At 44.5% G+C, this 27,697-nt stretch overlaps 1 protein-coding gene across 1 annotated transcript in view; it reads right to left on the bottom strand.

Moving 5' to 3' along the window:
- LGR5 (leucine rich repeat containing G protein-coupled receptor 5) overlaps positions 1-24,724 on the bottom strand; it is a 110,498-nt gene extending 85,774 nt beyond the window's left edge. The window contains exon 1 of the mRNA XM_031463122.2: positions 24,433-24,724. Within this exon, the coding sequence (XP_031318982.2) occupies positions 24,433-24,644 (212 nt within the window). The 5' untranslated portion in view covers positions 24,645-24,724. The remainder of the gene's footprint in view (positions 1-24,432) is intronic.
- Positions 24,725-27,697: the final 2,973 nt, after the last annotated feature.

The following is a 27,697-nucleotide window of genomic DNA, read 5'->3' as shown; positions in this document are numbered from 1 at the left end:
AATCTTAGGAGGCAGCTTGTGTTTAAAAGACAGGTGGAGAAAAGCCAAAGAGCATAAAGATTCTTTGGGACAGTAGAAATGCACAAACATATATATATATATATATATATATGTATATATGTATATATATATGTATGTGTGTGTGTGTGTGTGTGTGTGTGTGTGTGTGATTAAGACAGGAAAGGAACCGGGTAGAAGGTTAAAGGGGGCTATGTAAAGAAGAGAAGGAAAAATGGAGGAGGAGGATTAAAGTCTGAAATAATTTCCCAGATCCTACTGAGGGCTGGTCATTCTCAGAGCAGCACTGCCTCACTGGGGTAAGTCAACTCCCATTACTTTCCTAAGAAACATGGCCACCTTGCCTGTCCCCTCCCTCTTCCAGACTAAATCCTTCTTGACCAGTTACAGGGGATGTTATGGTATGCCACTCAGGTGCCCCCTTTCAGAAATGACTTGCTCATCCGGCACAGCTAGAACTCCAGTTGGGTCCCCCTGCTGAGCAATTAAGGTGAGCCTCCTTGCTCAAGGTCACACTCTGCGGTGGGGGTGGGGACGGAGAAACCTACATCTGATAACTGGTCAGTGTGAGGTTTGAAGGTTTGAAGAGACCCTTCTGAAGGGCCACCCCGATGTTAAGAGCTCCCTGGAGGGCTGGCTGGGGACTTTGTTGCAACCTCATCCCAGTTCAGCATCTTCCTTCCTCTGCCCAGTTCTGCCTTGGTCACTTCCTTCTGTCCCTGCAGGTTTGATCCTGAGGGCGTGCCCCAGGACACGTTCTGTACTCAAATCGCCAACTCTGAGCCTGCTTCCCGGGAAAGCCTTTCTTTTCTAACCTACTCTCCTGTTTTCTGAACAGAAAGATCTCATGCCAATTTTTCATGCTCAAAGAATTCCAAATTAAATACCACTACTAGAATAAAGCAAAATGATTATGATATTGAATGTACCTACTCGAACAACAGCCACAGCCTCACGCTGCCTGGCTTGCTGGAATTCACTTTAATATAGACTTGGGATGATTTCCCATCTGTCTACTTGAGGGCTGTAATTGTAGCTTAGATGATGTAATTCTGATTTTTTTCTTAATTTGGTTGTTCCTTTTTTCTGTCTCTTTCCCTCCATCTTCTGGATCAGACTAGAGCCCCACCTCTCCTCTATTGATATTAACCCCTCAGGGCAGTCATCATCTTTGTAAAACATTTATTAAGTGTACTGAATGGTACAAATTTCTGAATATGTCAGATGTCCCTAGCTAGACTGTAAACTTTGGTGGGTTGAGGTTGTCTCAGTCTTTATTATGCTTCGCATGAAGTTCAAAGTTTATTCTGTGCACTGCTCCTGGTTCTGTATTAACCACTCTGCGTAGGAGTACATAGCTTCTTCCCTCCCTTTCTCCCATCTTCCTTTCTTCTTCTCACTCAGCAAAGGATTACTGGTACCTACTATGTGGCACGCAGTGTACTAGACTCACAGGACTCCACAGGAGACAACACAAAGTTCTTGACTTTCTAGAGTCTGACACTGAGGTATGTGTCATGGAAACAAACATTAAACTAATCACAATGCCAATAAAATTTAATTACAGTTGTAAATGTGATGCAAAATAAGATTTTGATACAAAACCATGATATAAATAATCTTTTTAAAACTAGCATTTAAGTCCACTATATAATCACATATTCTGGCAGAGGCTTCTACAGCACTTCGGCCAACAGTTCACACATCAGAGGGCCATCAGGTAATCTCTGATGCAGTGCTTTGTTTTCAGCTATACCCACAAAGGTCTCTAAACACTTTTGGATTAAAAGGCAGACAAGTCAAAAACTTTTTTATGGTCACTAGATGTACTGGAGACTCCACACACATGTATATTACATACACAAAATACAATTCATACATGCTAAATTTTACTCTAACAACCTACAGAGAAGTAATAAGAAATGCAAGAAAGATACTAATCTTTTCAAACTGAGTAATCAATTAACTTAATATCTCCTTCAGTGAATTGGTCTTGAAGCCACTCGGCCAATGAGAGATTTGAAGAGAGGGACTTAGATAATCACCATTGTCATCATCGTAGTCGACCTTTTTTGCCTGCTTTCTGTATGTTAGGTGCTGTCCTGAGCACTTTACTGACGTGGTCTACTTTCATCTTCCTCTGCAGTGACCACCGTCACCATATACAGATGTAGAAACTGAGGTTTTGAGAGATCAAGTAATTTACTCAAAGTCACACATCCAGTAAGTGACGAAGCTAAGATCCTAACCTAAATGTTTCTGATGCCGAGGTCTGGGTGAAGCTCTCGCCTGAGGCTAAGAGAACATGCAGCCAGAACCTGCTCCAGAACCTGCTCCAGGTCGCCGCCTAGCGCTGGGCAGCTGTGCACTGCACAGTTCCTGGAGCTGTGTGATCCGGTGATCGTGGTCGCCTGTGTTCAAAAGAGACACCCACGTTCATTTCCAGATCTACCAAATAACAGCCTTTGGGGTGGTAGGATGTGGACTTAAAAAAAAAAATCTCCCCGAGTGATTCTGAATTTTGCCCATTAGGAACTATTGAACTAGGGTATAAATGCATTCAAATATTTATGGAATTTTATCTAATCTACCGTGAAGTGGCTGAATTAAGTGTGCTATCACCGTCAACACTGCAACCAGATTTTTAATAAAGTATCACCACAGGTGATATCTCTTTAAGTACGATTTTGCTTATCTGCTGATTTATACTAACTTGTAAAGGCATCATCCTAACCCACGACACAATTATTATTAAAAGTTCAGGCCCCTTACAGCCCATTGGCCTCCACGTATGACCTCAAACGAGAGAACTAAAGTTGCCTGGGACATTTCAGTGACGTGTTTTGAAGCCATGCATGAAGGTGCTACGTCTGAGGCACTGGACAACAATAGGCATGGTGGCTTTTAAGTAAGGAGACGTGCAGCCAAAGCTGGCAAGAGGAGACACAACCGGCCAAAGTGCAAGGGCAAGCCGGTGGGGCAGGGGACAGAGTGAGCGGAAAACTGCAGTGGGCCAAACGGGACTGAACGTGAATGTGTCACAAAAGAGGACGACTGGCATCTGCCTGGCAGGACAATGACTCCTGGCCACGGAATTGGAGGTGGCACCTGAGAAGAGCCTGAAGGAAGGGTTTTCACGTGTGTAGGTGGAAAGCAGCCAGTCCAGCCAGAGACACTGGTAAGAGCAGAGGTGCAGAGGCGGGGAAGCAAGGAGGAAGTTAGGAAAATGGGGTCCAGTCCAATTTGCCTGAGGAATAGGAAACCTGAAGGGAAGGTACGGAAAAACAGGGCCAAGAGGTAAAAATCATAGAATTGCTTTAGCTTTAAATTAATCCAGTATTTCAATTTGCTCCGGACGACACTGAGATAAAGCAACATTAAATGACAACCAGGAGGAGGCCAATCTGACTCCAGGGAACTGCGTCTGGCATCGCAGCCCCGCGGGGCTCCTGTCGCTGCTGGGGCGCAGCTGGGCGTGACTGGAGCTGACTGTGGAGACCTCGTGTGTGGGGCGATGGGACGGGAGCTCTGCAGTCTCGGGGTGTCACTGCAACTTTCTGAACAGAGAAGCGACGTGAAGTTTATGACGATGAATCAGGCAGCGGTGCATGTGTGAGATGAGAGGAAGTAAGGGGAACAACTAGGAGACTGCCTGGGTGCACCGGACGTGGATAATGGGCTTTACTAGCCCATTTCACAGATAAGGAAACTGAGCTTTGGACCGTGGCCAGACCCAGGTCTGGTGGATTCTGAAGCGTGTGCATCTGGAGGCTGGAACTGTGGCGCGCTCACTCGGCGGAGGGAGCAAGGAGGGATGGCCGGCCATGTCTACTCCCGCCCAGTAGTCGGGAAGATGGAGGGCTGAGAAAAGACCACTTGGATTTGGCAGTAGGAGGTCCATGGTGGTGTTTCAGAGAGTGAGTTCAGTTGATCGGTGGGGGTGGCAGGGTGATTTCAAAAGGAGGGAAAGAGGGAGTGGCTGGTAGTGAACTGGGGTCAGTGAATGTGGCCTCCTCTCTCAAGAATTTTGGCAGAGAGGAAGGAGAAAGAAGGGAAAGGAATTTGAGGAAACAACAGAACAGAGAGAGGAATCCCTTATTCCATCCACAGGAAATATTTATATAACATGTACAGATGCCCGCTACCGTGCTAGAGAAACACGATGATTAATAGACTGACTGGAGAGAGAGAGAGGATGCTCCCATAATAACTACTGTAAGTGGAAATCCTTTTACTGGGTAACATGCCAGGTTGCCAAATTTAATATAGTATGGAATAGTACCAGCCCTTCGATGTCAAACTTCCAGAAGAAAATGACCTGATAGTGTCTTGATCTGTGTGTCCTCCCAAAGCACCTCGCGTGGCACACTCTCAAGAAATGTCTGCTAAATAGATCACCCGTGGGAGGTAAGAGGGCAATCCAAGATGGGGTCGCTTTGGAAAAGAGGCAAGACTTGTCCCGTCTGAGACATGAGGGAGAGGGAGGTGGGGTGGGGAGGACTCACAGGTCACCAGAGCCTGGAGGTCTAGATAAAGCTAAACTGTGGATTCCAGCGGCAGTGCTCATGGCTGGAAGAGGTGCGGGAGTTAAGATTACGGCCCCCAAATGAGAATGGATGACGAGCAATTCCTGGGGCAGACCTGGCACGATCCTGCTTTCAGCAGAGGCAGCAATGGCCAAAGACACTTAGAAGTGGGTGGGATTGAGTTTCCAGGGGCCACAGAGTTGGGGGTGCCATCCAGAAACCTTTCATTCATTTATTCTTAGTTTGGAGGCTGGGAAAGGATGTGGAGAAGGAAGGAAATTAGCCCTGTTTGACAACTGGAAATGGAAGGGGAGTCCAAGCAGGGCTGGAATGGAAGCCACGACATAAGGGAGAAGGAAGAATTGGAGCTGATGGCTCCCGAGGAGAGAAGCTGGTATGGAGGAAGCCCCCAGTGAGAGTCCACTTCGACTTTTCTGCGGGTTCGTGGACCCGCGATGTCTGTGCGTTAGACGTGCCTGGGGGTGTTCGTTTGCAAGCCAAGCATTCCTTGCTGTACATGAAGTTAGTCCAGTGTGCTGTTTGTACTAAAATGGATGATTCTCTCATTTAGCAGGTGGCAAAACAAATCAGAAAGGGGTGAGGGTAACCCTCAGTCATGTAATTCATCAATTGTAGGGCAAGGGTAAAACCTCAGGCTGTAGCGGCCTGGTCTCCTGTGGAGGGCCCAGTCATGGCAAGAAAAACCCAAACAGAGGCCCGAGACTTCATCTGGCAGGCGTCCGTCCTGATTCGAACTTCACTTTAACCAGTTTCTCCACGCGAAACGCTCAGTCTCTCCTCCTGCATTCTTGCGTCCACTCTGATGCTGCTTTCCGTCTCTTCAGAGCTCTCTCTTGTCCACTTGCTGTTGCCTCACGTACAGCAAAGCTGAAAACTTCTCGCCCTGTGCCTCCCCACTCCCGTGTCTCTGCTGATGGGGTCCCTGCACTCTGAAGGATGTGCCCCACCCACGTGGTAAAAATCCTCCCCATCCTTTAAGAGCAGAGCATACGCACACCCCCCTCTCTGGTGGGAAGTATTTTCAGCCCCAGGTGGAGTGAATGGTTCCCTTCTCCATGCTTCCACGGGACTTTATACCGACCTCTACGACCTTGTATGTACTACGTGCCAGACACTGTTCTCAGGGCTCTGCAGATAATAGCCCTCATGAGCTACCTAGGAGAGGCGTTCTGTTTGCAGATGAGGAAACTGCAGCCGCAGAGGAGTTGGATGACTGGCCCAAGGTAACAGGTGGCGGGGCCAGGATTCCAATAAAGAGTGTCTGACCCCAGAATGAGGCTCTTAACCACTGTACCGCCTTGATTTACTTGTCTGTCTTCCTCGATCAAACCGTGAACTCCAGCAAGCAGAGGCTGTTCCTTAATTCATCTCTGGTTCTTGGGCTTAGTCTAGAATCTGCCTGACATTAAGTGCCCAGCAAATATTAGGTGAATAATTGAAAGAATGAATAGATGTGCACACTTAGGTCTGACCAGCTCCCCCTTGTGAGCAAAAACTGGAAGAGTTTACTGTGAATGAGAGAAGGACGGAGGGAAACCTTGCCTTCTACTTCTTGGCTCCCCATTGAATCCAGGAGAAAACATACAGGTCCTTACAACATGTTACCACCTCCTTTTTTCAGGTTATTCTTAGGAGTACAAATAAATGAATTCATTACTGTGTTTCAGAAGGATTGGAAATGAATTCGGATGCCCAGTAAAACTAGAAGCTGGTAAAGGAGAAAGCACACTTACGAAATCAGACTACAACTATAGGGCCCCCTGCCATAAAGATCTTTGTAATATATTCCTAGGAGAGGTGCCTAGTAATGCTAGGTCAGATCTTAGAGGGAGATCCTGCCCCCTAGGGGTAACCCTGTTAGACCTCCCGTAGTGCAAGGTGCTTACTGGTCCTTAGCATCATGCTCTATGTTTATACAGAGGAGAGCTCAGCCAGTGCTCAGACTTAAACAGGAAAGTCTGCCTAGATTGCTCTTTCTCTCTCTCCTGGCCAACTCCAACTCAGCCTCCAAGTCTCAGATTGAATGCCACTTCCTAAAGGAAGTCTTGCCTGATCACCAGCACCAGGCAGGTTCTCTTTCACTGCACTCCCATTCTCCATCAGGGCGCTTTCATAATCTTAATAATATACATTTAAATAGGCATTTTCTTAATGTCTGTCTCCTCTGCAGAGGCAGGGATTGTGTCCACCCTGGGCACTGCAATACTCTTAGCGGCTAGCACAAAATAGGTAATTGACAAACATTAATTTTGTGAATGAACGAACAAATGGGGAGGAACATAAAGTTGATACTATTAAGATCGCCTCCGCAGCCAGAGATTGACTTCTTAGTCCTAACTGTTGCCATCTTTTCTAGCCCTTATGACAATGTAAGCCACAAAGTAAAAATATTTGCATTTTTAAACACTGTTATTCCTAAGCACTTTTAAGACAATGACAAAAGAGTTGAAATGTTTGTTGACGGCAGTTTTCCAAACTAAGGGGAGGGCGTGAGCGTAAAAAAGTGAATCAGATTATTTTGAATAATTTTAAAAACAAGGCAGAACAGTGTCCTGATTTTCTAGTTTCCTGTGTAATTTTTTGGTAACAGTAGTTTCTATCTAACTTTGAAACTTGGGTGAGCTCCCACCTCACAGAGAGATCCTTTTAAAAGATCTACTTATCTTATAAGACACATTGAGGCAGACATGAAATACACACTTTGTATCTAACAGCCTTAGCAAAGGAGATTAGTAGCCAAAAAAGCAATTAAGTTTACAGTTGGGTTATAGATACCGTATCTGGTACAATAGCTCGGAAAGGAAGTAAAGTAAAGGTCACATCAACAAGAAAAAGAAGTAATACTAAATAGTGGATTTGTTTTTTTCTTTGAAGAAACAAAATCCTATATTCCAAAATCTTTCCCTCTCATCTAATAACTACATGTGTTTGGGTGTTCAGAAAAAACAGGAGAGGAGGTTGCGGTGTTACTGAAGTTGGTAACTGGCACAAAAGCCCCGTGAACCAGGCTGTGAAATTTAAGCACCTGGGGAGTCGGGTTCCTGATGGGCTTTTTTCAATTTGATCTCAGATCTGACTATAGGATATCCAGGATTGTAGAATCCCAAGCGGGCTGTGTCTGGATGTTTTAGAGGAGCGGTGGTTTTAGGGTTCAAACAAACATATCCAACTACCCCCAACAACTTAAATACAGCAATTTAAATGCAGAGCTTCTGGAAAAACCAACAGTGTTTTTAAGGAAGAGGCAATAATTGTACCTTTTCACTTGAAGGTAAAGGTCTCTCTGCAAAAGAATGGGGCTGTATGACAGATACTAATTATAAATCACCCTTTGTAATTCTGTTTAGTTACATAGCATTGTAGGTCCCAGGATTTACAATGGTGGGGCAGCCCATGAAACCATCTTTAGCCGGAGTTCCTCTTGTGTGTCAGTATCCTATTTTGAACTAACAATGCTCTCAGATGAGCCGAAAAGATGTATTTAGCTCCCACCATTACAATTTCTGATCCTCTTTACTTTAGCTCTTTTGAAATAACATGAAAGCTTTGGCTTGCTAATTACTTTTATCCAGCCCATAGAAAAATTAGTTTATCTTCCTGATCAAAGCAAATTAGGCAGATCATGGCTGATTAGAATGCAACAGTAAAATCGCCATACTTTCTCTTCCATCCCCTTTCTCTCAGAAATAGGGCCTGTGTCAAATACGTAGGTATTTCCCACGGCCAGGCCGGACTCTGTTTCCAACAGGGACTGCAGCTTGGACAATGGTTCTTACACAGACACCAAAGTTCTTTAGTTCAGTCATTGTGTTCGAAAAGAACGAGTCACCCCTTAGCTAGCATTTGATGAAACCCCTAGATTTACATATTTCCTTAATTGCGTTTTTGAATGTGAGTGAGATTTATCTGACCAGAGTTAAATGCCTCCTTTATTCCCCTACCCAAGGCAAAATTCAACTCCATGCTCTTAAAAAAAGGGAGGTGGGAGGGGTGTATGGACTCTTACTCAGTTCCGATCTGAACGAACTTCAAGGCTTCAATAAAGTGGGATGAGGGAGTTCCATTACTAAAGACAGGAAAGATAGACCTTTACTTTCCAAAGTGGAAATGTCAATTTCTAAAGCTTTGGTTTACCCCGCACTTTCCAAAAGCCTATTTTGATTTTAAGAATGAATGCGATTCCTTGTTGCCAAATTCCCCAAGTCGGTAGCTAAAAAGCTCCCCCACGATTGTCCTTCGTAATTTCTCACTAAAATTTCGATGTGATCGTAAAAGCTTGAAAGTTGAGTTTTTATTTCCTTTACTTATTTACTATAAATTAACAGTAAATCTTGTACTTAGCTCCATTTAAACCTCCCTCTGCAGCTGCCCATCTGAAAATTAAAATGGTTGCCTTCTTTCACTTCAGTGGGCACAATACAAAACATCCATTGAGCTTTCTCTTTATTGCAGCTGCCAATGCCCAGCCGACTTTTAACAAACCAACCGAGCGGAATCACAATGCAGCTGCAACATTTTATGGTATTTCTGTTGGTTCTCTTTTGAGACTGAAGGTGTTAATTAGGAATCAAAGAACACAACCCTGCCGGTTTTCTTTCACAAACCATACCCTGGTCACTGCAGTTTTCAGAAGAAAATAAATCTAATAAAGGGATAAAAATGTTGTTTGTCACACCAGTAAAGTGTACTTAAGACCCTTTGATCAAAAGTTTTTTATGTAGTCTTGTCAGATGGGCTGGAAATATTGTATTTTCCCCTTTTCTTTCCCTTCTTCATGCAGACTTCTCTGAGTTTTGAATTTAATTTACGGCTGTCTGGAAGAAAAAAGGATAAGCATGGAGATATGTAGGATTCTTTATAGGTGATAACTGGTCTCAGAGAGTAGAATCATTTTGCTCCTTAGAAAATTAAAATTATGTTCAACAGTCCATGATGTTACAGCCTCACACAACACTGCGCCTTCTGTTAGCATATTTACGATATTCTAACTATAGGTTCTCATGTTTACGCGCCTATGCGTCTATCAATACACTATTTAGTGTAATGATGATTATTTATTATGTGAATCTGTGTTTTAGAGGGTCCTTTTTACATACACAGAATTAAGTGTTTTCATAAGCATAAAAACCATGTATTTCTATACACACACACATGCAAACATGTAGATGATGTTAATTTATCAAGTAGTTTGTCATTTTCTATAGTTTTTTATGCATCTTGAGGATCATGCATTCGAATGTAACAGCGTGAAGTCGTTACCTTTAATCTTCAGTCAAAGTTAAAAGCTTCAAGTAAGTTTATGAAGTTAGCACTGCTGGGAATCAGTCAAGCCTGCTAGCTTTCTCAGCACGAGGTTTTGCTGCCAGATGCACAAATCATGCCAAAATCCATTAATCCTGCTTGAGAGAGGCAGAAAGAAGGTCTGCTTGTTGATTTAATGTTAATGAAATGAATGGGCTCCTGAGGCTACCTACAGAGGCCCCTAAACTGTAAAACAAATAAAGTCACTTTGAGGGATGCTCACGGCCGGGGAGTAAACAGTGCTCCCAGATTTGCTGCGCAAAACGGGCTTGACTGCGGGTGTGCCGAGGCCTCCCGTTCTCTGCAATCCTGCCACACCTGCCCTTGCATGATACCTACCCACGTCAAGCTGATGGGTTCACAGAATGATTGAATTAGGAGAGACCTCAGAACAAGCGCTCCCCTCTCTCACTCCGCAGATGCGAAAACTGAGGCAGGGAGGTTATGCATCTTACGGAGGCCCCAAGGCTGGGCAGCAGGGGTAGCCAGACCTTATTCAGTGGCTCTCGAAACTTGACTGCACGCTGAATTTGCCTGGGGGAGCAAAAAATCTCCCCAAAGCGTAGCTTCTTCCCCCAGAGATTCCGATTTAGTTGGTTTGGTGTGTGATCTGGGCCTCAAGAGGGTTAACGTTAGGTCTCAGATGGAGCTGAGATGCAGACAAGCTGGAGGAGCATGGATCTAGACTTCTGATCTAGAACGCTGCTCCTCTGCATGGTTTGGTTTGGTTGGGTTTTGCTGCACCGTAGTATTAATGATTTCCCAGCTCCCAGCAGTGTGTCAGTTGCCTTATTTCCCTGTAGATCCAGAAGATACAGGTATTTTGAGATTTTGAGGTTGTTTTCAAACGAGTTTCTGTTTTTCCTATGTGTAAATGCAGAGGTGTGCCCGTGTGTGTGTGTGTGTGTGTGTGTGTGTGTGCAGATCACTTGAACAACTTGACTCTACCCACTGGGTGAGCCAACCCCACAGCAGAGACACTAGCCAGGGTCTGTGCTACACTCGGCAGCTGGTCCTCTTGCCCGACTCTTCCCTCCATCCTGCAGTTCACCTCACCTTCGAGTCTCTCTAGACATTTAAAGAATTCTTTTACGTGTCCCAGTCCCCTCTAGGCTGTCTCTTCCCCCTTATCCCCTCTCCACCTGAAGAACTTGGCTTTGCCTAAGAGGGACCCTTCTGGTGCTTCATTTGAAATTGTTCAGCTTTGCCGCCTTCTGATCCCCCTTGGTTTAGTGATTATTTTAACTGCTTCATCACGGTAGGCTGATAGCTCCCACTTCTCCAGTCTGTGCTGCTGGATGACACAGAATGTCTGCCTGAAAGTCCCTTCAGTTTTGGCTTTCAGACTGAAAAATAAATCAGCTTCCTACTTTCGTAGTTCAGTGGGCACTTGAGAATTCCAGAATCATCTTTTCACCTACAGTCAGATAAAAAAGTATTCTTACAGGGGACATTTCCCTTGTCCTTTTCAGACCTGCGCTCCCAGTTTCATTGGTCATGGGTAAAGCACCTGGCCTCTGCAGAAGGGCACCGAGACTCCAGAGAGATGGTGACATAGGCCTCGTCCAGCAGAATTAAAAGACTGCCCCGTCCAATAGCCACCCACTCATCTTCCCTCTCTGCTGGGGATCACTGGGCTTAATGCCAGAGGTCCCCTGCTCCAACACAAGCCCCAGTGGTACTTTGGCCACCTGTTTACCTTTGAATTCCTCCTCTCCTCACAGATTGGAGTCATTGGTATCTATTATTCCCCAGGAAATAATTTTAGCTTCATTTTCATCACTGACTGCAAAGATTTTTCCTGCAACTGCATTGAACCAACTACTTCTTTACAGAAGACAGCTACTGAAATTCCTCATGGAAGTCCAACTCTTTTGAATGTATTTTCTGATAGACATTAGCCTATTTTTTTTTAATTTTTAAAAAATTTTTATTAAGGCCTATTTTTTAAATCAGCTTTTTTTCTTAGAGTACAATTACTTTTTTCAGTTGTTAATATTAAAAAAAAAACCCCACATTTTTGTTGTGTTGAAACGTATTTTTCCCTGAGTGCCTCTGTCCCTGAGGAAAGGCTGGGTTCCCAACCTCCTCTTAGCCCCCACTAAATTCCCATCTCTCACCAGCTGCTGTAGCAAGTCAACGGCTCAGACTGGAACTTCTAAGAAGCTACCAAACTGAATTAGCCTTCCATACTCGGGCAAAATTGTGGGGATGGGTGAGATGAAGAACCAGGAGATAAAAACAATTTAAGCCCAGGATCGCAAATTGTGGGCCACTCATTAAATCCTGTCTGAAGGGAGGACTCCTAAACTTGGGCCACCCTGGAGATCTGTGTAGTGTCTACACGACGCTCTACACACATGTGAAAATATGGAACTTCATTCAATCCATAGAATCTTTTATCCATTTGATACCAAGGATCAGAGATGAAAGTTAAAACCGTTTTACTTGAATCAGTGCTGGGTGATGCCTCATTCATTTCAAGCTCCCTCTTCTTGCTTCTCCTGCTCTTTCCCCCAGCAGGTACCTTGTTCTCCTTTTGTTTTGAACATTTAAAAAAAATCTTACTTAACGAAAATCATATTTACACTTGTACAGTTTTAGGGCACCTGATGTAGCGGTTTTGGAGAATAACAACAAGAGGCAACACCTGCATATTTGAAATGCGTGGGTTTAGTGTTGTTAACAACTGCAGCATCATTGCCAACAAACCAGTAATGCCTAACGTGGAATGCGTGCTTCACAGACGCGGTGCTAGGCATGCAGTGGAGCTCTGCATGCATCATCTTGCCGATCTTCACCACAATCCAGTGAGGGAAATGTCATTGTTATTGCCATTTTACAGATGAGAAAACGGAGATGCAGAGTAATCTGCTACGGCTATTCAAGAGAGGGCTGTGTCTTCGTCAAAGGATGTTCTCATTTCTAAAGCATGGATACTAATAACTATTTTACTGTTCGTGATAAGGGTCAAATGAGAAGTTGGGGGTAAAAGTGTTAGAAGCACTTTTTGATATATATATATATTTTCTGTCTTGGGAGTTTACAAGCGGTGCAGCCTGCCCCGTTTAGAGGGAAGGACCTCTCTGTCACCACACTCTAAGATCATATCAGAGGTTATATCAGCTCCTCTCACTCTCTGTTACACATTTGGTGGCAACTTATATCTTAGGCATGGACAACCTGAGAGTCTTACAAAGAGTCTGGGGGAACAGCAGAGTGTCCCCCAGAGAGAGAAAATGGTGCAGACTCCCCAAGTGTGCCCTGGCCATGAAGCTGCCCCGGCATGTGCAGGGGCAAGGGGTGTTTGAAGACGTAGGTTTGCATGTTATTCGGATATAGTATCACCAGCAGAGCACAGGATGCCTGCTAGGGAAAGGGTACTTTGTTACTCACAGTTGCCAAGAGCAAGGGGCACATCCGGCCGCGCAGGACCACACGGGTGGTCAGTTAGTAGGAAGAAGGGGAGGGAAGAAGACAGGGGCAAGAGCCTTTACTGTGGTTTCTGGGGGAAAGTATGGGTAGGCTGAGCAACTTTAGAACTGGCTGGTCTAAATAACGGCAGCAGGCCCTGGGTGTGAGGGCTGTCCCAGGTCGCCTGGGACCTGGCTCTGGGGTGATTGGGGCAGGGGGTACTGACCAAGAGGAGAAGAGCCGTGAAGGAGCACAATAAAGAAGGTGGAGGGTGTGGGCTCTGGGTTGCCTGGTCTGCAGATGACAGGTACGTCTGCAAAGTCACCGCTATCTCCAGGGATTAGCTAGCCTCGGGGGAGGCAGTGCCATTTGGGTCGGCAAGGCCCCGAGATAACAAAGCATCATAAAATACAGAAAATGAAAAGTGAGGCAAGTGCTGCGACGGCGGTGGGCTCAGCATGGGAGCATCCTTTGATGGGAGCACCAAAGACAGGTCACAGAAAGCTTTCCAGAGGTGACGTTTGGAGTAAGGATGGAAGGACTGAGAGAGATTGGCAAAATGAAAAAGTAGAGACCAACACCTGCGAACACCTGGAGACATGGCAACTGTAGGATGTAGTCTGATTTGGCTGGAGAGGAGAGAGCATGGGGGCTGGGGCAAGAGGATGGGCAACAGGAGTTGTAGGCGGGGTATAAGGCAAGAGAAGATGATTTTGTGGGTTAGACTAAGGAGTTAAACTCTACCACGAAAGCCACAGGAAACCACTGAAGTACTGAATGCGAGGGAGACATCTTGGACAAACCTGTGGGGCGGGAGGGAGTGTGTGTGTCTTGGGGGTCTGCACAAACCAAGACAGGAGACCACCACAGCCATCCAGGCAAAAAGTGAGGACAGTCTGAATGAATACGATTTCAGAGCTAGAGGAGAAAGGGAACAGATATAAGGGACATGAGGCCAGCCTGAATTTGGTCAAATGAAGGTCAAAAATGAAATTTAAATGATAATAAACACATGTTTATTGGCTATGAACTGAGATTTGGGAGATTATTTATTCCTCAAGCTAAATCTGACTGTTTCTTTCTGACTTATGCATTTTTAGGTGATACAGAGAAACTTCATCTGTATTTGCAATGGGCCCAAATCTTAGGTTATGGTTCAGACACATACCTAGAATTGAACATACTGTATGTGTAAGCAAGAAGATACTCGTCAACACCTAGAAAAGTAACTGGGAGTTTTAGAATTCACTTGAGAAGCTGGCATTGGAGCAAAAAGGTGACAAGGAGCGCTCAGCTGGGGTTTTCGGAAGACTCGAGTTCCAGTCCCCGTTCTTCCAGTGTGTGATTTGGGGCATGTCATTTACCTCTTATGAGTGTGAACTGCATCATCTGTGAAGATGAAGGTTGAATCAGGTGCTCTCCAAGGTCTTTCCTATTTCAAATCCTACGGGTAGACATAGTTTTTGACTCATCAAAAAACCTCTGTAACCCAGCTAAGTGATTTTAATTGTTTATTTGGGCAATTAGGGTAATGCTCTAGCAATCATGATTAAATTTCAGTTTTGCATTGTGTAATGTGACCTTAGGTATACAACTAAGTCATTCTGGTAATTTGTGGATGAATGATTATCCTTTTAGCTCTTTACAGTAGAACTTACTCTAAATGTAGTCAGCGATTAGCTTGAGCTCTGAATTGGTTTTATTGTAATTAACATAAATCTACCCAGATGAGCCTTTCCTTTCCCATTATACAATTAACTATGTCCTGAGGAGTTTCTACAGCGAAGGCAAAGGAGGCTTCCAATCACCATGTAATAGCCATTCGGGACCAGACTTTGTCCACCTATCACTTCTCACGATGATAAGACCCAGGGGAAGTGGACTTGGGGCTGCGAGGCCAGCAGCTGGAAGGTGGAAGGTGGATCCTTGCTGTCAGTTAATCATGTTGCTAAACCTTTTGAGGTCTTCAAGTGAGATAGGCTTACACCCTGGGAGAATCTGGTTTAACTAGGATTTCCTTTTGCTACCCGAGCTTGAAGACTCAATGAAAAAGGATCTTGAACTTCCTCCTGTGCTCGGCTGCCCTGAGCCCCAGCGAACAACAGCTGCTGGGAGCTACGGTCACCCACCACAGGGGCAGCCGTGCGGCTTCCCCAAGTGAAAAGCGAAGACCTCAATTTCGGTGCATTTGGAGTTGATAACTTTAATCCCAGAGGCTCTTCTTTCTAAACTTCCCCTCATCTTGTAGATTGAAGCCCTGGTGGGGGTGGGAGTGGGGTGGGGGGTGAGGAGAATGGGGGGGAGTATCTGAGGTAAGGAAACTGCATCCTTTCAATCCTCCTCTGATACTACGGTGGCAGGGAGGGATGGAGAAGGCACAAGGGAGACAGAGGAGAAGTGTACCGTCTGGGTCGAGTGCCCGGTGGAGGTCTCACTCTCTCTCAGATCTGCCTGTGCTATTTCTTGACTTGCCCGCTTAGCCTTTCCATCTTTGCCATTTCCCCCTAGGTTTTACTCCACTGGGCAGTTGACACTATACGTTATAGAGTAGGTCTATGGCCAAATGCACGTCTGCTAAGGATTGTTTTAGTATGAAGAGAAAATCAAGAAGAAGATTTCTTATTTCAGTCTTTAACTAGGAAACTCCAAACTCATCCTGTAGATTCATTCAACAAACATTGTGAAATAGACACTTCTGTGAAAGTCTTAATATACACATGATTAAGGAATGTAACTCCTTTGATGGAAATTTTTATTTGGCATTTATAGCCAAATAATTTTCACTGTCTAGGTACGCAAAAAGTGAAAGGTTAGTTTTCTGCTGACAGATTTAAAGACCAATCGATTATGTAACAGTTCCTTCAAGTACGTGCCTCACAAGAAAATTTATAACCTAAAAACTTTAGGCGCCATGTGGTGTTTTGTGTGTCAAACCAATAAACTCATTAAAATAACATTGGGTAAACCCAAACACAACACAATGAAAGTTCTAACACCGCCCACGTTAACCAACCAACTTTAAAATAATATCTTTGTTATGTACTAAGGTTAAAAATTCAGCAAATTCTTTATATTTTTTCCACTTGAGGTCATGTGTGGTTTTCTACTTTCCCGAGAAGTACACTTTTGTGGCTTTTTTGATCAAAGGAAGGTTATTTTTGCAAAGAGACATCTTTTGTAGCAGACCCTGTTCTACTTAATCAAGGTTTCAAGAAAAAAAGCATAAAAATATTTACTAGATTTTTTTTTAGTGAAACCTAAAAATTCTTAGATTCTCTTCTTAGTGTCAACTTTGGAAAGGAAGGCGTGCATGTAATGTTAGCCATCAGTTTGTGTGTGTGTGTGTGTGTGTGTGTGTGTGTGTGTGTATTAGAGAAAGAGACAGAGAGACAGAGAAAGAGGCAGAAAAGAAGGTGGAAAGAGGAAATAAAGGAATTTGGCTGCAAAATTGAGTAACAGTTTGAAACACTTGGCTTCCAGTTGTGAAAGATGAGCATCACTGGGGAAAAGGCTGGGCTAACAGGGGACCGCTTGCGGAAAGCTTAATCTCAGCTGGCAGGCTGACGAGGAAGGTCAGCTCGGTGCACGCGTTCTCAGCTGGAGTTGGGCTCCCATTGCCAGGACAATTGTCTTCTGCATTTCAGCTTCTGAACCGAACTGAAGGTGCCTTCACAGCCGGCTCCTCAGTCTCGCCCCTTAAAAGGGTTGGCTCTCCACCGCCACGCCACATCAATGTTCCATATCATTTCCACCGAGCTAGTGGCAAAAAGGCTGTTGTTTCTCATTGGGGCATTAGGGTGTGTGTGTGTGTGAGTGTGTGCATGGGATGGCTTTCCTTCCCCTTGACCATCACAGTCTTTGTTAGATGATGAAATCAAACTCCTTCTAAAGGCAAAGGATAAAATGAACATGGAAAAGTTGGACATACATTAAAAATGAGACACCTGAAGATGAGGGATTGCTGAATAATTTTAAATCGCTAATGTTCATAGAAAACTAGAGTTGAGTGTGCTGTTTAAGTGATTTTAGAGATTACATCCCAGTGTATTTTAAATGTTCTAAACATGAGTTCATACTTGAAGACGTGCTCTTTATGCTGAAGATACTTTATAATTAATTGGTCAGCTGTTAATTTTTCATGTTGATTTTGTAATACAATAAATGATTAACACATAGGTTTACAGCAGCAAATGAATTGAAGGACTGAAGAAACGAAATGGATAGGTCAGGGAAAGTTCTTCTTTGTTTGAAGGAGAGGATTTTTCTCTGACTTATCCAGATTTCTAATTTATACAGAAGTCTGTATCACTGGCTTAATTGTTAAACCATGCACAGCTTACAGATAGATCGATAAGTAGATAAAAATTTGAAATAATTCTCTATTCTGAATCAAATAAATGATGTATTAATTTATCTTATTGGTTTTAAAGGTGCGTACAAACTTAAAAAGAACTGGCCTATTAAAAAAGTCCACGTCTCTCTGAATTGAGAAATAGGTCCAAAGAATTCAGCTACTTTATAATGGCATCTGGTCATAGAAAAAAAAGAAGTTTTATTCCTGACTTGTAAGTTACTAGTCAATTGATCACCCTTCATAATACTTGGGCATTACCACAATTCAGCTTTGACTTGGAGACAAGAGAAATAGTTTCTGTGGTAGTAGGAAAAAGGATATATGAAAAGGTACCTACTGAATTTAAAATATTGGTCCTAAGCTATATAATATTATTCTCATTATATTGAAAACTAAAAACTGCATTTCCCAGGATTCCTTGAAGAAATATTTCTGGTATTTGAACTTCATAAATTATGTTCTTGAAAAGAAAAATGTGCTGAACTATTTCGGCACCAATTACAATTACCATGAGGCATAAGTATATATTCGAAGGCTGTTTTTCGTACATTTCTGTAAACTGGCCCTGAAGATAATTTCAAACAGGCCCCCAAGCATTTTGAGCCATGGAAATATCCTTGGGATAAGCTAACAGGCCCCCAAGTTAGGGATGATAATACTGTCAGAATGTTGTGGGGCACATAGCTGAGTAAAAAGGCATAATGCCCCCCACTCAGGAAGAACAACGTAAACGTCAGCTGTTACAAAGACTGTTATTACAATAATAAAGTAACTTAGATTTGTAAATCCTGGTGTGTTTGTTAAAATAAACAGCTCATAGCATCATTTAAGCTAAACACAACTAAAATTGTATTTTAAATGGGGTTGAGCCCTAATTGGGGGATACCAGGACCCTTGTTCTGTTCCCTGCAGACAAGGAGTTCTCATCTATTTTTCTCTGAGCCCTTTTAGCCACTGGGATTTCAGCAGCTGGTTCAGCCAATTCTAACCAATTCAACATTAAAGTATTTACTGAACATCCCTTACGTGTCAGGCACTGGTGTGGGCATTTGAGAAATAAAGTGGAACATTTCCTAGCCTGGAGGAGCTCACAGTCTCGTGAGGAAGATAAACCCGGAAGGAAAGAGAGCCCATCGTTTCCTCCTGGAGGATTATTCCATCTGACTTTAAGGAAGATGGTTTCACAGACAAGGGTCAGTTCCTCTGTATGCTCTCAAAGTAAATTCCAGTTTCTCCAATCCCAGATTGAAACACTGAGAATAGGGGTAATATATGAGAAAGGCCTCCTGTTCACAAAGCATCTTTTAAATAGGTACCCTATGAATGCGAACAGCCTATTAAATGTCTTTTAGCATTACTACTAGGTAACATTATCCCACTTTTTGAAATCAAATGACCGATGTTCTTGTACGTACCAGTTTCAAATAAGGGATTTCCACTGGGTTCAATCAGTGTAACAAAAAATTAACTTGAGAGGTGGAAGAAAATGCCAGGGATTTCAAGAATGCTTCCTACCATGTCACTGATGGACAGCAAAATTGATTTTGAAAATTGTGAAAGATTTTACAAGAAATTCCATCACACGTGTGGCCTAGGCAATGTCTCCTTTCCCCATAGGTAATGAGTTCCATGGGTGAAACTGAGCATGTGGTTGGCATCTATAATGACTGAATAAAACTGCAGATTGAAGCTGACAGATCTGGGAATAAAAGAGTTGTAGCTGGTTGGAACTCATGGGTAGATTTTAACAAACAACGTTCTTCTGAGACACATCAAAAATAGCCACAGGACCAAATTATCAGCTTGTTTGCTTTGTTAAGTAATATATCAGTTGTGGCTCTAACACCAGTCTGATGCCTCCTTCTACTATAAAATGAGACTCTATAAAGGAAAACATTGCAACAGGAGTGAGGAGGTTGAATGTCATAGGAAGGAATTTGCCTTCTTACGAAGAATTCAATTTACCAGAAATATCCACTTGTGGGGTGTTTACAAGGAAATGTGCCACTTAGCTTTATTCTAAATTTATTTAAATAACTGAACAAAACCAAAAGAAATGCTTCACAAAATTGCTCAATGCAGTGCTCACTACTGGTTTTCATTTCTATCTTACGGCATGTGATTTCGTTTAATTGGAAACATACTTAAATTTATAGCTAAAATGACTTCAGTGTATGAATTCAATAGAAGAAATGTGAAAAAATGCTTTACATAAGTGAGTAGATATTAGGTGTCAGTTGTAAAACTATAAATATTCTGTAATGTCTTTAATTTTATGATAGTTAAATTGTTTACTTGGGTATTATGTCTATGCTTTTGATGGTTACATGTTTTGGAAATCAAAAACAATCAAATAGCTCAGTTAAAAACCTAACTTTGAGAAATCAGAGACAAGTTTTGTGTTTCTGAACGTCTTTAAGCACATCCAAGTGGGAACGGTTTCATTATTAAAACATAATTTTCTTTAACTAAAAAGGTTATTTTTATTATTCCAATCTTCTGACTCATTTGTGATTGCCACCTTTTGTTGCTGATCAGAACTCCTTTACTTTGGAGAAAATGCAAAAGGAGAAAAAAGGTCTGATTGGAGATCATGCTTATTATAAGTAAAAATTCTTTGTCACACAAACTCTGCTATGCACGTGTTGGATATACTTAATAAAACATTTATTCTAAATCTATGACACAAAATTGTCTGAATCAGAACCACTATTTAAAAAAAATCACTCAGACTAATTTAGTCAATTAGTTTCAATAATTGCTCTCATAACAAAAACACTACTGAGAAAACTCGGGGATTCTGGAGAAAAAAAAAAAAGAACTTCATTAAAATAAAGCCACTGATATCATTACATTTTAAGCGAATTTTGCAAGTAGACTGTAGAGAAAACTGTACAAATTTTGCAACTGACCTAAAAAATTTTTAAGACTGTTATAACAGTTAAGGCTTTTGTAACCATCTCTAAAGTGCAAAATTTTCCTTTATTTAAAATACTTTGCTTCAAGGGAAGTAGAATAATATTAAATCATTTTCATAGAAGATTCTAAAAATATTCTTTAATTTTGAAACCATATCTTAAATACTTAGAACACACGTATGACACCAGGCCTATCCTTAATTAGTTATAATTGAGGTTTTTGATTAGTTCTTATTAAAACTGGTTTTACTAATTATGCGTAAAATTAAATTTTGTTACAAATTTACATATGGAAAAGTAACCAACTACGTAAAATTAAAAAAAAAAAAAAAGTCTTTCTCCCGGTTCCATTGGCTCATGTGACATAAATTTGCCTGTGGATGAAAGGTTCATGTCTTTAAGCAATAGCAGGGGAAAACTCCGTTTTCGTTTAAAAATAAAATGGCTGTTCTAGATCAATAAAGAAAAGTATGTTTGCTATATTAGGATGTTCATTAGGATTCAGTTTCCTATTTGGATGCCACATGAACTGGATGAGATACATCCTAGTAGAGGGAGCTTACTTTTAAGACCCTGTTAGCAAAAATGTCTACATTCAATGCATTAAAATAACTTATTACCTATTATAAGATTAGATGCTAGAACAACTTTGTTTCTGACAGATCACTTGTCATAGGTTTAGATGCATTAAACGTGGTAAACAATTGTCTGCTTTTATGTCTTAACCTTGGTGTGTTCCTTAGTTTCTGCTGAGTGAACTTTACTAGCCCTTGTTGTAAAACCAGGGCCCATAATCACTAGCAGAGAGAGAGGGGAACCGAGAGAGACAGAGGGGAAGAGGGAGAAAGAGAGAGAGAGGGGAGATTAAGATTGAAAATTTCCAGTGTTTCTACTACGCATGTTCAGTGGTCCAATTACAGATCCACTGGAGAATGCAGTTCAGTCAGAAAAGAGAGTTCATATTAATGTTTGCATGGCCTTAAGATTTAGCTTTCCTGGGGAAGAAAGATGCTAAAACTGTGCCTAAAGAGCTCTAGCCTTCTATTCTCTACCTACGAGCTGGACTAGCCAGTTATCAGATCGTGGCAACTCTATTTGCCAAATGTGTACAGCTGGAACTCGCCATCATCAATCTGTTTGAAGAAAATGAAATGCTTGTTCTTTTGTGGCGAGGGGAGGAAGATTAAGAGATAACATTTTGACTCAAAGAAATGGTGATAACCTACTACAAACAATAAAAGATAGCAGTCTGGCCTTTTCACCCACATCAGTCTTTGCACACTGCAACTTTCTCATCAAAGCTTTAATTACCGCCGGGCCTCGGCAGAGCAGGGCTGTAACTTAGTGTTCCCTTTCAAGAGCAAAGGGAAGTTATTTCCTAAAATAAGAAAAGCAGTAAAAACACATGCTTATTTATTTGAATAGAGTACATAAAGATGTCTCTCTAATGGTTTGAATGCACAAGCGAAGGAGGAATGGTGACGTAATTCTAGGTGTAACCAAAAGAGGGCACCATCTCCCCTCAAAGTCGGCACAGAGTTCTTGTGGTTGGAAGAACAAAATACCAAAAAAAACCTCAAACCCCTCAGTCGACCGAGGAAGGGCATCCGATGGCCTCTGGCATTTTGTCTTCTACAAGGAGACCCAATTCTGAAATCGCACGTTACGAAGACCATTAGTCTGATTATTTACTTCAGGACAGATTTCTACACGTAACACTCATATTCCTTGACATGTTAACCATTAGATGCAAGTCTGTGACATTCACTCGTGACACTTTTCACAGACACTCTGAGTTTCACATTTTCTAGGACCCTGAGAAAATTTCCCCTTGGGCCAGGATACAGGCTGTCATCAAACAGCTTGAGAGTAAGACGACAGTCAACTTCCTAATGGTATCTTAACTCCAAGGGGTTATCTAGAATGATAGGTAGATAGGGAACAGTGGCAGGAAGAGCTTCTGAGCACATGGAGGGCGCAGTTAAATGCATTTGAGGTATGTGGGAAATGATTTGAAGCAGGATTTTATGCCAACTTTTAGTAACAGAAGCCTAACAAATATTCATTCTTTCAAGTGAGAGAAAAAAAAAAAGTCCAGACACTGTTCATAAATTTATTTTCTGTATCCTTCAACAGGTTTTATAACAAATGTACGATTTAAATAGCCAGGTAAGGGTTTGGCGGGCTCACTGTGCTCCCCTCCCTTGTATATGGCCAATTTCTTCAGGGTGATGGGGAAGGAAAGTTCTAGGCCCTTAAGTGCAATTGCCAAACTGCTCTCAAGAAATTCATGATACAGGAGAACACATGCTTCTTGAATCACGGAGTTTAGCAGTAAAACCAGAGAGACTGGGGACGAGTATTTGACTTTGTAGTACAGACAGCTGTTTAGGAGGAGGACATGTGAATTCGTAGAGAACGACTCCTTAAGGACAGCAGATTTCCATCATTGTAAAAATATCAGGACACCAGGCAATAAGTGCAATGGAAGGGAAACGTGGTGGGGAAATAGATAATTTTATAATCCTTTCTGATAAGGAAAGCAGCCAAAATAGTTTTGTGGTAGGTGAGGAAAATCTAGCAGGGTAATCCCTCTCTTTCAACGCAAAATCAAAGCAAGTAAAAAAGAATCTTTTTTTCTTCCTCACTCCGTCTCTAGAAAAAGAATCACTATCTAGTGCAAAGCGTTGTGCAAGCCTCTTCATGTTTCTTGCCTCCAGAAAACAACTAAACAGAGGAAAGACAGTTCACAAACATCCCAACTCTCTCCTGCCAAGGTACATCAGAGAAGCCGAAACTGGGATTGCGTGGGTTTGGGGTGGGCTCACCGCGGTGCCTCACATGAAAACCTCAACGGGTGACCTTGTGCCCCCTTTCCCGAGTAGCCCCGACCCTGGTCTCTCTGCCCGAAGGGGGCGAGCCCCAGATTCTCCATAGTGGGAGGGAGAGTTGTCGCCTTCGTCCCCAAGAATCGAGTTCCCTCTGGGCCACCTCATCCACCCAACCACCTGTTACCCTCCGGGCCTGGATTTTCCAGAGACAAAATTATGAAAAGAGCCGCTGCCTCGTCTCCGCGGTTGGGGCTTTGTGGGGAGGACCCCTGAGGGATGACAGCTTCAGGTCTCCACTTGGGTGTTGGCGTCGCTGTTTACCCGCCCCGCCGCCTTCAGCCCACTTCCCTTTTCCTCCCCGGGAGGAGGAGATGGTTAAAGATTACACCGTGGCTGCGGGCACTTCAAAGGGCGGCTCGGGCAGCCAAAGGTAAAGATAACGTTCTGGCAGCTCTAATCGGGGTTTGTGGTTGCCACACTTAAATCACTTCATTAAAAAAAAAATAAAAGAGAAAGAAGCAAATAATAGCAAAAGTCTACATCACGCGACCGTGCAAGGGATGCAGAGTAAGGTCTTTTGGGGCTGGACAAGTCGGAATTCTCCTTTGGGGAAACTTTTCACAGCCCATCTCTTCGTGGAACGCGACAGGACAGGACGCGGAGGGGAGGCTGGGGCAGGGACCAACTGGGCAGGCCGCCCTTGGGTTCCAGGCTCAGCGACCCAAATGCCTGCGTTGGAGGCAACTGCGTGCACTCGGAGGAATTCGCGCTGCGACCTGCCTAGAGCTGGACCGCGAAGCTGCGGCGCGCCAGCGCTTTCCCGGGGTTGCCCTTGAAGTCGAGTCTCTGCGGGCCCAGAAAGTGCGGGCCCGTGCTCCCCTGAGACACGTGCGTTTCCCAGGGGCCCAAACACGCCTGGCCAAGCCGCCCTTTGCAAACTCTCCCGCCCCCTCCAGAGCAAGCGGGAGCCGAGGAGCCCCCACCTGGGGCCAGCCTCCCTCCCTCCCTCCCTCGGCCCCCTTCCCAGAGAGGAGCGGGGGCGCACTTACAGGTAGGAGGTGAAGACGCTGAGGTTGGAGGGCAGCTCCGAAAGCCCCAGGTCCGAACAGTCCACCCTGAGCAGCATCCTGCCGTCCGGCTCGCACTGACAGTGAGCGGGGCAGCCCCGCAGCAGCGCACCCTGCCTGGGCGAGCCGCCCCCGGCCGCCAGCTGCAGCAGGACGGGCAAGGACAGGAGCACGCCGACCGAGGCGGTATCCATGGTGCCCGGGCAGGGGGCGGCGAGCGGGGCGCGGTGGGAGGGCAGCGTCGCGCTTGCGGAGGACGCGGGCGCGCCAGGCGCGGCTCGGCGGGCTTCTGCGGCTCGGCGGGCGCCGGCAGCGCGGGGCGCCGCGCTCCTGCCCGGCGGGGGCTCCGAGGAGAAGCGCCGCGGGGCCGCGCCGCGCCCCTGCCGCCACGCGGGCCTCGGGAGCGGCCCTGGCTGCAGCCGCCGCGGGGGCCGTGAGCGCTGCTGCAGCCGGCGGCCTGCTCGGTGTGGAGCAGCATCTCCGCTCGCACGCTCGTTTTTTAAAGCGCTCCAGTCCGAATTGCGCGCCCAGTGACGTCAGCGCAGCCCGGCGTCCCAGGCACCCCCCGCCCGGCCCCGCTTTCCCTCCTCCGACCCCCTCCCTCCCTCCCTCCCGACTCCGCGTCTGAGGCGGCGCGAGGTGCCGGCGAGTTCTGAGCGCTCGGGCTTGGCCGCCGGGGCGCGGGTTCGGGCGCTCAGCGCCGCGTGAGGGGCCGGGGACGCCCACCCGCACCGCCTCCCGCGTCCTGGCGAGCCAGGTCCGAGAGCCGAAAGGGACCTGCTTCGGACGGACACAGGCGGACGCGCAGGGGCCGAAGGCTGCGGCACGCGCCCTCGGAGCCCGCTTCAAATAATGGAGGGAACACATGGAGTGCTTAAAAAAAACAAAACAAAACAAAACAAAACAAAAAAAAACAAAACCCAGTCCAGGAAAACAGTTACACCGACAGGGTAAGGAGGCAGGCGTCCCCTGGCGAAGGATGGGTGGCCTTTTTGATCCTTACCTCACGCCGTCCTGTCTGGCCCGCTTTTGCCCTAAAATCGAAACGCTGGGCTAACTGCTAAATACGTGCAGCTGGTGAGCAAGCGCTCCAGTGCTGTCGAACTCGTGGGGTAAGAAGGCCAAGTGGCTTTTTTTTTTGTTTTCCCCCCAAGTGATTTAGGATCCTCTAGGAAGCCAGCTTTAGTAAAACAATGCCGGACAGACAGACAGATGGATGTTTGCTTTTGTTCGGCGGCCTTTTCAGCCGAAGCAGTCCCGGGCTCTGTGAGGAGGTGCAGTCCCACCCAGGTGAGAGGCGCTGGGCTCCGGGAACCCAGTGCAAGGTGCGTGTCCTCACGCTCGGCCAGAGTGGCCCACAGCGAACCTGCAGGAGAAAGGACGAAAGGGAGTTAGGAGGCTGTCTCCGAGAGAAGGCCTTAGCGAGAAGCAAGTCAAAGTTTGCAGACCTGACTGGCTAAAAGAGGTTCCGGCCCCAGCCTGCCACTTAAGCTCGCAAAAATGGGCAGTTTTCACTCTGGGGCACAATGCCTCCTTGCTTCATGAAGGTGGGGAACCCTTTAGCTTAAGGCCTCTCTTAGTCTTTCTCCACTAAGCCCATCCTGCTGAGTTTCCCATAAAATCTTCTGAATTTTACAATTGGAAAGATTTTTTTTTTCTTTGTGGTTATTTACTCTCCTTCGTTTAGGAAGTGATTCCCCAAACCTGGCTGACCACCTGTGAAACATTTAAAAATATAGATTCCTGGACCTAAATCGGTATTCTGAACATGCTCTTTTCTAGGGTGAATCCCATCACTGGCAAGCTTGTAACGCTCAGGTTTAGGTGGAAGGAGAGTGTGGCTAAGCTTTCTATCCTCCATCCTCTTCATTTTGCAAATAAAGGAACCGTGGCCCAGAGATTTCGGAACATTAGACAGTGGCTGCTGAAAACTGTGAGTTAACCCTGGTTTCTGAATATCAGTGCTGAATTCTGGTCTGCCCCTTCACTTGTCACTTTGCACATCACATCCATGACGGTCCGTTTGCTTATTCTAACACGATTCTTGATTCTCCCAGCCATTCCTTCCATGTTTATAGAATGCCTTAGTAATTACCTATTTTCCTTCCCCCCTTTTTAACCTATCCTCAGATTGCTTATTTTGTAGGGGCAATTCGACTTACTCTTTATGTAAAATCTCCCATAACCATAATCTACATTAATCACCAAGCAACAAATCTTTGTAGAAGAGCTACAGTCATGATGCAACATGGAATTTACCTGTCCTCACGGAGCATGCAGTCTACCAGACTGCACAGGAATTCCAGGAGTCTCACTGTATCTTATACATACCGCACAATTGAGCCCTCAGGTTTTCTTGAATACTATTTGTTTTGTTTTGTTTTGTTTTCCTAACTTTATGGTGATGGCTTTGAAGACAGGGACTCGGCCACTAGTTTTTACCTGTAGGACTCACACGATGGACTAATGATAGCGAGACCTTAACCAATATTTATTGACTGACTGATTTATCAACCCAGGCATCCAAATCTGGTGGTGTCCACCATCTTACTAAGGACTCTCAGCAACAGTTTTTTTTATGACATCAGGGTTCCAAAAAGAGCGTAGCACTTTGGTTGTGGAATGAATCGGGCAAAACTGGATTTGAATCTAGGTTCTGACAGTTTTAAGTGTTTGATCAGAGGGACAGGATGAGCCTAAGGCTGCGTAAAGGAGGATTAGGAATCACCTAGGTAGTTCTAGGTGTGAAAATGTCTGGCACTTGGCCTAGAGCAGAGTAGATTTTCAGCCTATGTTCGTGCTTTTCCTCTTCCGTTCAGGAATTGAAGCTTGTTAGTAAATTCATGTAAAGCAGAGGGATTTCGGATTCAATTACAAGGGGAAGACAGCTATGCTGGATGAAACCAGGTGTAATGAACATCTGTTACCCTTTTTTGTTTTTGTTTTTGTATGCCCAATGCCTCTCTTTCCTTTTGGTAAGAGGACTCCACACTTTTCCTTTGGGAGACTACCTCCCAAACCTTAGGGGACTGTGGCAGGGCTGTGGATCATGTGACCGCACCTCCCTGTCCCTGGGGTAGGTAAGACACAAGCAGAGCAGTCTGCATCCATTTGGGGGATTGTTGTGGACTCTGGGGTGAGAAGCTCTTCTTCTCTGGCTTCACGAGTTCTAAGGACAAGGAAACCTGGAGCTCAGAGGGGCTGTCATTCTGCCTTGTGGAGGAAGCTCACCAGGAACTGAACATCC

Source organism: Camelus dromedarius, chromosome 11 (genome assembly GCF_036321535.1).
Source record: "Camelus dromedarius isolate mCamDro1 chromosome 11, mCamDro1.pat, whole genome shotgun sequence".
Taxonomy (NCBI): Eukaryota; Metazoa; Chordata; class Mammalia; order Artiodactyla; family Camelidae; genus Camelus; species Camelus dromedarius.
Note: the sequence above shows the minus strand (reverse complement) of the source record. Positions and strands in the feature narration are given on the sequence as shown.